This window comes from Harpia harpyja, chromosome 10 (assembly GCF_026419915.1).
Source record: "Harpia harpyja isolate bHarHar1 chromosome 10, bHarHar1 primary haplotype, whole genome shotgun sequence".
In the NCBI taxonomy this organism is placed as follows: domain Eukaryota; kingdom Metazoa; phylum Chordata; class Aves; order Accipitriformes; family Accipitridae; genus Harpia; species Harpia harpyja.
This window is the reverse complement of record NC_068949.1, coordinates 1,990,295-2,002,822: the sequence shown is the minus strand read 5'-3', so window position 1 is coordinate 2,002,822 and position 12,528 is coordinate 1,990,295. Positions and strand designations below refer to the sequence as shown.

Genomic DNA, 12,528 nt, shown 5'->3' with positions numbered 1-12,528 from the left:
GGTGTTGAGCACCCAGCCCCTGGATGTCTTTCCCACGTGGCTCCTGACTTCACGGACCTCCAACCTGCCTCCTGCCCAGTCTATCCCTTGCACCGAAACCCTTCCCCACCCTTGCTGCCTTTTACCTGCCCCAGATCAGTCAGACCGTGCTTGATGGCAGCTTTGGGGGAGCAACGCAGAGACAAAGGCCAATGAGGATTTGAAGTGCCAGGGCAGGGATTTTCCTCGGGGAGCATGGGAGACAGGCTCCAGGATCTCCCACGGGCAAGGAGAAGGGACCCAGTAGAAGCAGCTGCCTCAGGAGACAGCAAGGACAATGACGGTGGGATCTGGGGAGCTGCTGGCACCGTGCAGCAGTGGCCACAGCCCTCTGCAAGAGATGGAAATGCCCTTCCCTGCTGAAAGGCTGATCTGCTGGAGCACGGCTTTCCCACGTGGCCGTGGCATCACCCTGCTCTGCTTGCTGCAATGGGCAGTATTTGGGCTTCTTCAGGGAGACTTCAAGACCCCACACACACACCTCCCCCACCTGTGTCCCTAAAAATGCCAAGCCAAGAGCCTTTCCAATGTCAGATCCAGGATCCCCCCCCCCATGCCAGAGTCCCCCCTGCCCTTTGCAAGTCACAGGTAGAGGGCAAGGTTGCCAGTGCCATGGGCAGAGGGAAGCCTGGATAGCTAGGTCCTGGGAGACGCCTGGTCTCAGGGGGCTCCGACAAGATTGCTGGGGCAGGCTGGCATTTCCAAACTCTGTGCCAAGAGGAGCCAAGCCTCTCATCCATCATTTCGCAGATTTTTCCTGCAGCCATTCCTGCAAAGCAATTGTCCAAAGGCCCTGGAGAACTGGGTCTGCCTTTGAAGCTGGTGATGTTCTGAACAGGGCTTGGGAAGGCCCTTCCAGCTTCAGTTTCTCCACTCTTCTTCATGATGGTGGCACTATGGACAGGACACCGCAGGGTGGCACAGGCAGCCCCAGCCTGTTCCTTGCTGGCACCACCACTGCCGGGTGGGAGCTGAACCCTGCAAATGAGCCAAGGACCACGAGAGGTCTGCAAACAGCCCCTGCAAAAACAAACTTCCTTGGGGAACTGCTCTGCAACTCCTTTATTGAAACCATTAACAGCATCATACCAGGAATTAATGAAGAAGGACATAAAGCAAGGGAAGGACTCGCCTGGTTTAGTTTCAATTAACAGAAAGGAGAGGGTTTTCCTCCTGCCGTCTGTCAGGTTCTCACTGTTTGGGTGAAATGCTGATTCCTTCACCATCTCTTGCTTGGAGCATTTTTGCAGAGGCTTCTTCCTCCCACAATCCATTTTTTGCATGAAAATGGGCTCAAGTCACTGCTGGTGGTGCCTAATTTACCCAGTGTCATGTGTAAAGCACTCCGCTAAAGGCTATGAAAAGTCCCCAGGTGCCTTTTGGGGTGGCAGCACCCTCTCTTCCATTCTCTGCTCCATCCCCTACCTGCTGCATGGGCTCAGGGCAGTATCCCTCTGGAGTCTCCTAATCCTAGACCTACTCGCCCCACAATAAATAGTGCATGTTTGCAATGAAAATAATGTGCCAAAAGAACCCAACCTGTGATCAGAGCTCAGGGAGTAGCTGTCAAAAGCAGAACCATCCCTGAACCGAACTGAACTGCTGCAGCCAAGGCTTTAGAGAGGACATTGAGACCAAAGAGTTTAGATCTATTTAACTTAACAGGAAGTGGACTGATGTTAACACCAAACCAATTGGATTACATACAAGAATACCTGGGGAAACACTGTCCCCAAAAGGGCTCTTTACTCTGAGCGGCTGCAATTCCACCAGACTAAAGTCAGTCGAATTGCAATGCGGCATATGAAGCTTTGGAGGAAACTTGACTCTCTGGTATTTTGAAACCCCCTAGAAATAAAGACTGCAACAGTGGGAGCTAAAAGAAATGCTGCATCCAAGAGTCTGCAGAGGATGTTAAAAAAACAGAATGAGTAGGAAAGGAGCAATACACACTGCCTCGGAGCAGAGGAAACACCTCATACTGAAACACCAAAAAGCGGCAGTCTAGTCTGCTTAACGGAAAGAGCACTGCTGTTCAGAGCGAAGAGACATGATTAGAAATGTGAATGTCTCTGTCTAGGGAAATACTGCCCCCCCCAAAGTCTCTTCATTCTGCAGAGAGGAAATTCTGCTGGGTTTAAGCCAGAGAAATTGCAATGTGACACACAAAGTTTTGGAGGAAATGTGATTGTATCTCTGACATGGTAAAACCCCCTAGAAATAAAGTTTCAGGTGACTTTTAGTTTTTCTGGTTTGTTGCCTTCTACCATTTCATTCTGTCCAGAAAACAAAGTCTGCTTCTTTTGTCATTCCTCAAGAACTCTGTTGGAGAGATCATTGGTGGCTCAGTGCTGGACATTGCGCGTGTGCTGCCCACCGCCCTGGGTTGGGAAGGGCGAGCTCAGCACAGGACTGTGCTGAGACACTTGGGCAATCTCACGGGCGAAGGGAGGGAAGCACTTGACTATGCATGACAGAAGTTCTGAAAGATGATGGAGCATGGTTTTAAAAATGAGTATTTCTGCAGAACACCACCACAGGGTCTTTTCCTCTGGAAAATATTTCCCTTCCTAGTTTTCCTAATTTCACTTTCCCAGGTGGCTCCATTGATTTAAGGAAAACCCCACTATTATGGAGGAAAACCATGCACCTATGGAGGTCCCGTTCAGTCATTTTTCTAAGAGCACTGTTCCTGAAGAGCCACTCTGTAGGTCCATCTCAACAGATGTTCTCATCCTCACTCAAGCTGGTGGACACATGCTTTGCAAGTGTCTAAGATCTTAGGGTTGTGGTCAGCTTCCCACAGGTCAGCAAGTGAACATATCAGCTGAGGTTTGGTTTATGGCTGTGTGGATAAGTTTAGCCCACAGCAGGCTGATACAAGCTGAAGTAGTTTAGTGGCCCTGCAGGCTTTGTTGATGGGCACTACAATACCATGCAGATGGGCAGGTGTCAGAGTTCAGTGGTATCTTGATACACAATACAAACATGGTCCTGAGTTTGCCATCTTAAAACCCAGGAGTTTCACTGTGAAATTATTTCAACATCTATTCTTTTTATTTAGTAAATGGCTCATGTGAAAAAGTTGTACCTAAGAAACTACTGTCACTGGAGTGAAACTGTGGGTTTCTAAATTTAAAAAAAAATTGTGTTTCACTGAAAGTCATGTTTCCAGTCTCACTGTGACTCGAATTTGTTGATTGTTAATGTCAGGTTCTTAGCAGCCATGATTAGCTGTCATGTCATTCCTGAAAGCTTCTCCGTGAGCAAAAAAGGATGTAGGGAAAAGGGGTGATGGTTTTTTGGAAGTTGTTGGCTGAAAATACCTGGTCAGGAAGCAGCTCATCTTAACCTCTTCACTGGAAAACTTTCTGAGATAGTATGTTTTTCCTGATTGCTTTTTGAAGAGCCATTTTGACATCCTTGTTCCTTAGGCTGTAAATCATAGGGTTGAGCAGGGGAGTGAGGATGGTATAAGTGACAGAGATCAATGCATCCTGATCCGACGAGTAGCTGGAGTCGGGTCTCAGGTAGATGAAGGAGGCACAGCCGTAATGAACAATCACTACTATCAGGTGAGCACTGCAGGTGGAGAAGGCTTTGTGCCTCCCTGCGGCTGAAGGGATCTGCAGGATGGCTAAGGCAACAAAGAGGTATGAAATAAGGATCAGCATCAGTGGGATTGTAAGGACAGAGATACCCAGGGTGAAGATAATGGCCTCACTGAGGTTTGTGTGAGTAAAGGCCACTCGGAGGACAGGGGAGATGTCACAGAAGAAATGGTTGAGTTTCCTGGATGTATGGAAAGGCAAACAAAATATCAAGGGGGTAACCACCTGGGCAACCAGAAATCCGCTCAGAGCAGAAGCAACCACCAGCTGAGCACACACTCGCCAAGTCATGATTCTGTTGTAGTGCAGGGGGTGGCAGATGGCAACGCAGCGGTCGTAGCCCATGGCTGCCAGGAGGAAAGAGTGGGAGCACCCCAAGAAAAGGAAGAAGTACATTTGTACAGCACAGCCTAGGAAGGAAATGGTTTTTCTCTCTGCTATCAAGTCTACCAGCATCTTGGGGACAATGACGAAGGTGTAGCAAGTCTCGGAAAATGACAAGACGCAAAGGAAAAAGTACATGGGTGTGTGAAGGCTCCGATCAGCCCATATGATAATCATTATAGTGGTATTCATGCTCAGAGTGACCAGGTACAGCGGCAAAAACACCACAAGAAGCAGCTTCTGCAGTTCCGCGACACTGGAGAAACCCAGGAAGATGAAGTCTGTGGCGAGGGTTTGGTTGTTGTTCCCCATGGAAATGAAAGGTTTTCTCCGGACATCAGGCAGCAAGAAAAACAGCACCCAGGTCACAGAAAGTGCAAGGTGGCCTGCTGCTGTGACAAAGAGAATTTTTGCTCGAGTGTGCCTCACAAAACCCCTTTCGTGGCCTCTGTGCTTGCAGTGTTGGTTGTCCTCCTGGGACAACAACAGTGTTGTGTGTTGGCTTGGGACACACAACGGCTGGTGGGCGCTGTGGGCAGCTCCTGGTCTTGCTGCAGCTCCCGAGAGCGCACAGGTAGCTCAAGGACACATGGCTCCTTCTCTGTGATCTGGGGAGCTCTGATGGCACAGTGGCTGGAGCTCACCTAGAAAGCACCGTCCCCTTTGGGGAAGTCCCATTTCTCATCTTCACAGTGGAGAAAGTGGCAACACCTACCTACGTGCAAGCACGCTGCAGGCAATCACTGCAAGGGCAGGAAAGTTACAGCCTGGAGATAGAGGGGTGGAGGAGGGTCTGTGAAGTCTTTCTTGTAAGCTGTGATTTTGGGAACGTGACTGAAAGACCTCCTGAGACCTGCAAGGAAGGAAACATCATTTCAGAGCCTCTCACTCATACAAGGGGTGTGTTAGCTCTCAGTGACATGTGAAGAGCTGTATAAGCTGAAGCGCTGGAGCTGCTGGCAATGCTGTGCTGAGTGGATGGAGAAGAAAAGCAGGTAAAACAGGGTTTGAGCAGCACAGCTAACTCCCACTGCAAACCCATGGCAATCCTTGACCCCAAGTCAGGGTTATTCCAGCAAGGGGAGCATGTGTAAACAGCTGCCGGTGCTGCAGTAGTTTCCAAGAGGAGACACGTGGAGAAGAGTCTTAGCTCTCCCCAGGAACGAGGGAACCATTTGCCCTGGGATAGTGGTGGACATAGATGGCATGTTTCCTTCCTCATACAAAGGGCAGTGATGCAAAGGGGTTTTGTATGAAGGCAGCTCAGACCTTCTTCCTTCTGCAAGGGTTAATGCATGCCAGGACAGCAGGGCTGTGTGCAGGGTCCTGCTACAGGACCTCTCCCTCTCCTCCCCTCCAGTCCCCAGCACTGGAAAATAAGGATGCAGAAAGGAAAACTGTGGAGCCAGGGGAAAAATGAGCCAGAAACCATACCTGCACTGGCCAGAAGGATATTCAGGTGTGGAGCAGGCTTGCAGCCCTTGTGGCTGGAGGCATCACCAGCCTCTCTGATAGTCCTAGCCCTCCTGTCCCTTTGGGCAAGGGGACAGCAGCTACCAGCTCTTATGGAGGGGGCGGTGCATATTCATTAATCCACCTAAGGACTGCTGTGTCCACACCAGTGATAGGCATTGTTAATTGGTTGCAATGGACATAATTAAGAGCTGATCTATTTCTCTTAGGCATGCCAAAAATACCATTGGCAATTCTCAGTAATGGATGTGTGCTGAACTCAAGACTCAAGCATTTTTCCTAAGCAATGACTAGGATCAATCAGGCACTTTTAGTTATTTCTTCCTTGCAGAGACTGAGGGAAAAAAAAAATCTCTTCCTCTTCTGTTATCATTTACGGTTGCAGACAAAGTCCTCATCTGCCTTGGACTCAGTGGGCTTGCAGCACCCTCCACTGCGATCCTTTGCCCCTGCTGTGGGAAGGGACAGTCAGGCTCAGGCTTTTTTGGAGGGATGGGTTTTGTGGCTATACCCCAAATCTTATAAAAGAATAATCGAATCATAGAATATCCTGAGTTGCAAGGAAAGCATGAGGATCATTAAGTCCAACTCCCAACTCCACACAGGGCAACCTAAAGGTTAAACTACATATCCAAGAGCATTGTCCAAACACTTCTTGAACACCAACAGACTTGGGGCCATCACCACTTCCCTGGGGAGCTTGTTCCAGTGCTTGACCACCCTCTCAGTGAAGAACTTTTTTCCTAATATCCAGTCTGAACTTTCCCTGATGCAGTGTTAAGGCACTCCCTCGTGTCTTATCACTGGACACTAGAGAGAAGAAATCAGCACCTCTCTCTCCATCTCCCTCACGAGGAAGTTGTAGACAGCAATGAGGACACCCCTCAGTCTCCTCTTCTCTAAGCTGAACAAACTTGGTATCCTCAGCCACTCGTCATAAGTCATGCCCTCTAGTCCTTTCACCATCTTTGTTGCCCTCCTTTGGACACATGCTAATATTTTTATACCCTTCTTATATTGTGGAGCCCAAAACTGCACGTAGGACTTGAGGTGAGGCCACACTGATGCTGAGTATAGGGGGACAATCACTTCTTTTGACTGCTTAGCTATACAGTGCTTAATGCACCCCAGGACATGGTTGGCCCTTTTGGCCACCAGGGCACATTGTTGACTTATATTGAGCTTACCATCCATCAAAACCCCCGGATCCCTTTCTACAGGGCTGCATTCCAGCCTCTTGTCCCCCAGACTATATGCACCTCCAGTATTACACCATTCCAGGTGCAGAATTGAGCATTTGCCCTTGTTGAATGTCATATGGTTGGTGATTGCCGAGCACTCTAATCTATCGAGATGTCTCTGTAAGGCCTCTCTACCACTGAGGGAATCAACGACTCTTCCTGCTTGCTGCCTCTCCTGGGATTGCAGAGTCCTCAATTCACGTTGCACACTCGCATTTAGTGCTTTCCCTTTTTAAGACTACACTTTGGATGGTTTCTCATTTTGTGAAGCTCCCTGCTCACCCCTGGGCTCACACGGTCCCTGCAGAGCCCCTGAGCTCTCGCGGTTCCTCTCCAGAAGGATGAGTGTCTGCGATTAGCTCTAGAGCACGTGTGGCAGCTCAAGGCAGGTAACTATGAGACAATTGTCCACCTCTGTTTGCACTAGGCACTGACACCTGAGCCCTGGATCCAGACCTGGGTCCCCATCATATCACTCTAGGATGCTGAGCTCATCCTTCAGGCCACTGGGGAACCAAAGCCAAGCCAGAGGATCTTTTTGGGTGCCATTTATTCCCTGTATTCTTTGCATGATCTTTTGAATTATAGCCCGGTCTTCAGGACCTGCCCTGAAGATCTCTGCAGTGAGATGACATTTTTTAAAGAGATAGTACTGGGGAGTCAGCTGTGACAATGTTGTAAACATACACAACATGCTTCAAGGTCAGACACAACAGGTTTATGCATTAGCAGAGTTGGGATGAATCCAGACATTTCTCTATGAACATGAGGATCACATAGACAACAATAGCAATGAACACCACGCAGAATGCAGAACTGACCTGAGATACCATGGGTGTCATGACTACACAGGGCTTAGCAAGTTATTACAGGTGAAAAATGGCTATGAAATCCATTTGCTCAGTGCCTCCTTGAGCTCCTTCTCCAAAGAGCAGAGAGCAGCTAATTCCAGCAGTGTGATTTGGCTTATCAGAGAAGGGGTACCAAAGAGAGGTGGAGATTCTTCCTCTGTTAACCCCTACTTTTACTTTTCTTGGCTGGACACCTAGGCAGTGGCAGCCAGAGGTACATTTTCCCCTGTGTAGGTGTTGTGGTTTAACCCCAGCCAGCAACTAAGCACCACGCAGCCACTCACTCACTCCACCCCCACACCCAGTGGGATGGGGAGGGAATCGGGAAAAAAAAGGTAAGACTTGTGGGTTGAGATAAGAACAGTTTAATAGAACAGAAAGGAAGAAACTAATAATAACAATAATAAAATGACAATAATAATAAAAGGATTGGAATATGCAAGTGATGCACAATGCAATTGCTCCCCACCCGCCAACCGATGCCCAGTTACTCCCTAAGCGGTGATCCCCCACCCCCACTCACCCCAGTTTATATACTGGGCATGACGTCACATGGTATGGAATATCCCTTTGGCCAGCTGGGGTCAGCTGCCCTGGCTGCGTCCTGTGCCAACTTCTTGTGCCCCTCCAGCTTTCTCACTGGCTGGGCATGAGAAGCTGAAAACTCCTTGACTTTAGACTAAACACTACTTTAGCAACAACTGAAAACATCAGTGTGTTATCAATATTCTTCTCATACTGAACCCAAACCACAACACTCTACCAGCTACTAGAAAGAAAATTAACTCTGTCCCAGCTGAAACCAGGACAGTAGGGCAGTGATTCAGCTGAGCCAAGGCAGATATCCTACCACTGGTTAGAAACCCTTGGCCTGGATGGGTATTCAACTCCCCCCACGCACCCCACAGGCCCACAGGAGCTGGGATTCCTCCTGCCACAGTTCAAGTGTGCACAAAAGAGGCGCTTGTATGTGAGCCCCTGGTCTGAATATCCTCTTTAATCAGTGGGGAGGGAGGGTGGCAGTTAGCTGCTTATGCTAAAGACCTGGAGGCTTTTGAGGTGCCGGGGTGGTCCAAGACATGTACAAGTGTCTGCAAGCCCTGATGGAATGATTCTGAGGGACCCAAGTCCTTCTTGTGCATTAACACTACACGTGAGTGGGCCTCCGCTGCATAAGGGTGACATTAATCGTTCTCCAGCCTACCTTCGCCAAGCTGCCGGGTCCCTGCTGCCTCCCCTGGGATTGCAGAGTTCTTCTTTCCCCAGGGATACCTCAGTTCCACACTTTACCTGTGGGTGACTCCATCTTCGGTGCTCTCTCAATTCGTGGGGCTCTACTTACTGCCTACTGGAGGCATGCACTGTCCCTGGAGATCCCTCAGGCTCTCCAGGCAGCTCCAGTTACCCTCAAGAATGATGTCGTCTGCCAAGTCAATAGGGGAGAACCCCAAGTATGAAACACAGTGACCAGTCATTGCCTCCACTGTCACCAGACACTGATGGGTGAGTCTGAAATCCCTTCCTCAGTTGCTAACGGGTAACAACGTGACTGACAGGTTTCTGCTCCTGCAGCCATGCAGAATCCTGACCAACGTCCTTCTGGGGGTGCAATCGCTCATGCCTACTCCTGACACCAGCATTGGAAGAAAAGCCCATGGCACACAGGAGATCCCATTCTATTAGATGCTATGAGGGATTCAACTCTGACCCAGTGGTCGACACCTTTATACTGGCTCCAGGTGACAGAGAGCAAGTTCATGCCTCAGTAGAAGAAAACAAACATTGCTGTAGTCACATTCTAAACAGAAATTATAATGAGAAGAAGAAGAAGAAGAAAAAGGTCAAGACTTCTATGGGATAGCCTGCAAGACATTTCTGGAGAGAGATGGGAAATTTATCACTACTACAAAGGTGTTGATGAAATCAGTTTCCTAATGGCATCCTTGAGCTCCCGGTTCCTCATGCTGTAGATGAGGGGGTTCACTGCTGGGGGCACCACGGAGTACAGATCTGCCATGACCAGGTCCAGGGATGGGGAAGAGATGGAGGGGGGCTTCAGGTAGGCAAACATGCCAGTGCTGAGAAACAGGGAGACCACGGCCAGGTGAGGCAGGCACGTGGAAAAGGCTTTGTGGCGTCCCTGCTCAGAGGGGATCCTCAGCACAGCCCTGAAGATCTGCACATAGGACAGCACAATGAAAACGAAACAGCCCCAAAATACGAGAGCACTAACCACAAGAAGCCCAAATTCCCTGAGGTAGGAGTCTGAGCAGGAGAGCTTGAGGATCTGGGGGATTTCACAGAAGAACTGGTTCATGGCATTGCCTTGGCAGAGCGGCAGTGAAAATGTATTGGCAGTGTGCAGCACGGCATAGAGGAAACCACTGCCCCAGGCAGCTGCTGCCATGTTGGCACAAGCTCTGCTGCCCAGGAGGGTCCCATAGTGCAGGGGTTTGCAGATGGTAATGAAGCGGTCATAGGCCATGACAGTGAGGAGATAAAACTCTGAGGACATCACAAAGACAAACAGAAAGACCTGGGCAGAACATCCTGCATAGGAAATGGCCCTGGTATCCAAAAGGGCATTGGCCATGGATTTGGGAAGAGTGGTGGAGATGGAGCCCAGGTCGAGGAGGGAGAGGTTGAGGAGGAAGAAGTACATGGGGGTGTGGAGGTGCTGGTCGCAGGCTACAGCGATGATGATGAGGCCATTGCCCAGGAGAGCAGCCAGGTAGATGCCCAGGAAGAGCCCAAAGTGCAAGAGCTGCAGCTCCCGCGTGTCTGCGAATGCCAGGAGGAGGAACTGGGTGATGGAGCTGCTGTTGGACATTTGCTGCCTTTGGGATTTGCGTGCCGTACCAGGAGAAAAATACATGGACAAGTCAATGCAGGCTTCTCTGAGGAAAACCTGTTCTGTTTCTCAGAGAAACCGCCCACATTGTTTCTGCCCTTCTCAAGAGGAACTTCATGCTGCTCCCCCCAGTCACAGAATCATAGAATCATTTAGGTTGGAAAAGATCCTTAAGATCACTGACTCCAACCGTAAACCTAACACTGCCAAGTCCATCAGTAAACCAGGTCCCTAAGCACCACATCTACACATCTTTTAAATACATCCAGGGATGGTGACTCAACTACTTCCCTGGTGAGCCTGCTCCAATGCTTGACAACACTTTCAGTGAATAAATTTTTCCTAATATCCAATCTAAACCTCCCCTGGTCCAACTTCAGGCTGTTTCCTCTTGTCCTATCACTTATTTCCTGGGAAAAGAGAATGACCCCCACCTTGCTACAACCTCCTTTCAGGTAGTTGTAGAGAGCGATAAGGTCTCCCCTCAGCATCCTCTTCTCCAGACTAAAAAATCCCAGTTCCCTCAGCTGATCCTCATAAGAATTGTTCTCTAGACCCTTCACCAGCTTCGTTGCCCTTCTCTGGACGCACTCCAGCACCGCAATGTCTTTCTTGTATTGAGGCACCCAAAACTCAACACAGTATTGGAGGTGTGGTCTCACCAGTGCCGAGTACAAAGGGACGGCAGTTCTGATTTTGTTCTGATTTACTCTGGCTGACTGTGCCATGAGGAGGAGGAGCCTCATCCGATGGGCTCCTCAGGAGTCAGACCCGCTCTACAGCAGCTGGCAGACAGAAGCAGCAAAAAGCCCCGTATTTCAAGGTGGTCACTGACAAGAGACACCCTGGGCTGAGTGCAGGAGCCTGGATGAAATGCCCCTGTGGGAACAGTCTCTACGTCCTGAAGGGAGAAATGACATTAGCACTTGGGCCACCTGCCTCTGGAAATGTGCCCTGGGAGGGATTTCCTTTTTCTGGTTTTACCCTTTTGAACAGAGGTGACCGGGTCTGAATCAGTCACCACTGAGACAGAACCTGCCTTCCAAACTATTGCCCTCCATCTGCCCTTCGGCTGCAGATGTGGTCACAACAGAGGGGCAGGGGGGCTATCACTACATGCACATCCTCACTCACCTGAGAGGCACCTGTCACAGGGGAAGGCTGCTCAGCATCTTCCTGCTCCGTGACTCTGTGATCTCCTTTCCCATTTCTCTCCTCTCCCCAACCCTCAGCAGCAGTGGGAAATTGAAAGTGGAAACTCAGGAAAGCTCTTTGTCTTTATAATAAATGCTGCATCGACAACTCTTGTGAAAACTCCCCTCAGAAATGTCCTAGGGGTGATCTGGATCTGTGAACAGACCTGATCCCTGCAGCACCCTCCCAACAGCACAAGGACCCTTCCCTGCCGGGGGTTCCTCCTTCCACCCACAGCTTCTCCCCAGAGTGCCGTGGGGAGCAGAGCCCCGGCACACAGAGCCCTGGGGTGCAGGGACCCTGCTCTGAAGGACAGCCCTGGGCACCCCTGGGTGCACGCCCGGCTTCACAGCCCTGCAGTCAACCCCGGGAAAAGGGACCTGTGATGCCCTGTCCCTCAGAGGCTGCAGCAGGGAAGCCCTGCTCTGCTGCACATCCTTCTCCACGCGAAAGAAACCCTGAGAGCCATCCTGCCAGATCCTATCTGCTCTGGGATGTGCCAGCTCTAGGAGACCCCTCCAGGAAACTCCGGTATATTGCCCTGCAGCCAGAGACTTACTGGGTTATGAGCTGTGGTGGTTTCTCTCAACAGCGGAGAGGGACTGATTCCTGCGGCAGAAATTGTCCTAACAGAGCGTGGTTGTCTGCGAGAGGCATCGACGTTCCCCTCTGGACACCGCCGTTCCTGTCCCGTAACAAAAAGGACACTCAGGCAGGGAGGGTTTGGCTTCCCCTTTGCAGAGCTGTTGTTCAGCTGAGGCAATGCAGGCATGTCATCCCCAGCTGGAAGAAGCAGGATTCAGCTCCCCCCATACACCCCACACAGCCAGAGGAGCTGGGATTCCTCTTGCTTCAATTCCGGGGGCACAAAAGCATTGCCTGCA

General features: G+C 50.2%; 1 protein-coding gene across 1 annotated transcript; it reads right to left on the bottom strand.

Annotated features, from left to right (window-relative positions):
- Positions 1–3,395: 3,395 nt before the first annotated feature.
- On the bottom strand, positions 3,396–10,429 carry LOC128147319 (uncharacterized). The gene is made up of 7 exons (XM_052799781.1): positions 9,507–10,429; positions 9,135–9,226; positions 8,942–9,022; positions 5,885–5,956; positions 4,799–4,887; positions 4,464–4,678; positions 3,396–4,362 (listed from the first exon to the last, which is right to left on the bottom strand). Exons 1-7 carry the CDS (start codon positions 10,427–10,429, stop codon positions 3,396–3,398), a joined length of 2,439 nt encoding a protein of 812 aa, XP_052655741.1.
- Between the last annotated feature and the right edge of the window lie 2,099 nt (positions 10,430–12,528).

Coding starts and splice junctions, on each gene's coding strand:
- LOC128147319 (XM_052799781.1), bottom strand. CDS start 10,429: ATGTCCAACAGCAGCTCCATCACCCAGTTCCTCCTCCTGGCATTCGCA. Junction 4,888..5,884: donor TGAGGACTTTGTCTGCAACC/GTAAATGATAAC, acceptor CCTTCCTTGCAG/GTCTCAGGAGGTCTTTCAGT. Junction 4,363..4,463: donor GAGGCCACGAAAGGGGTTTT/GTGAGGCACACT, acceptor TGATGTCCGGAG/AAAACCTTTCATTTCCATGG.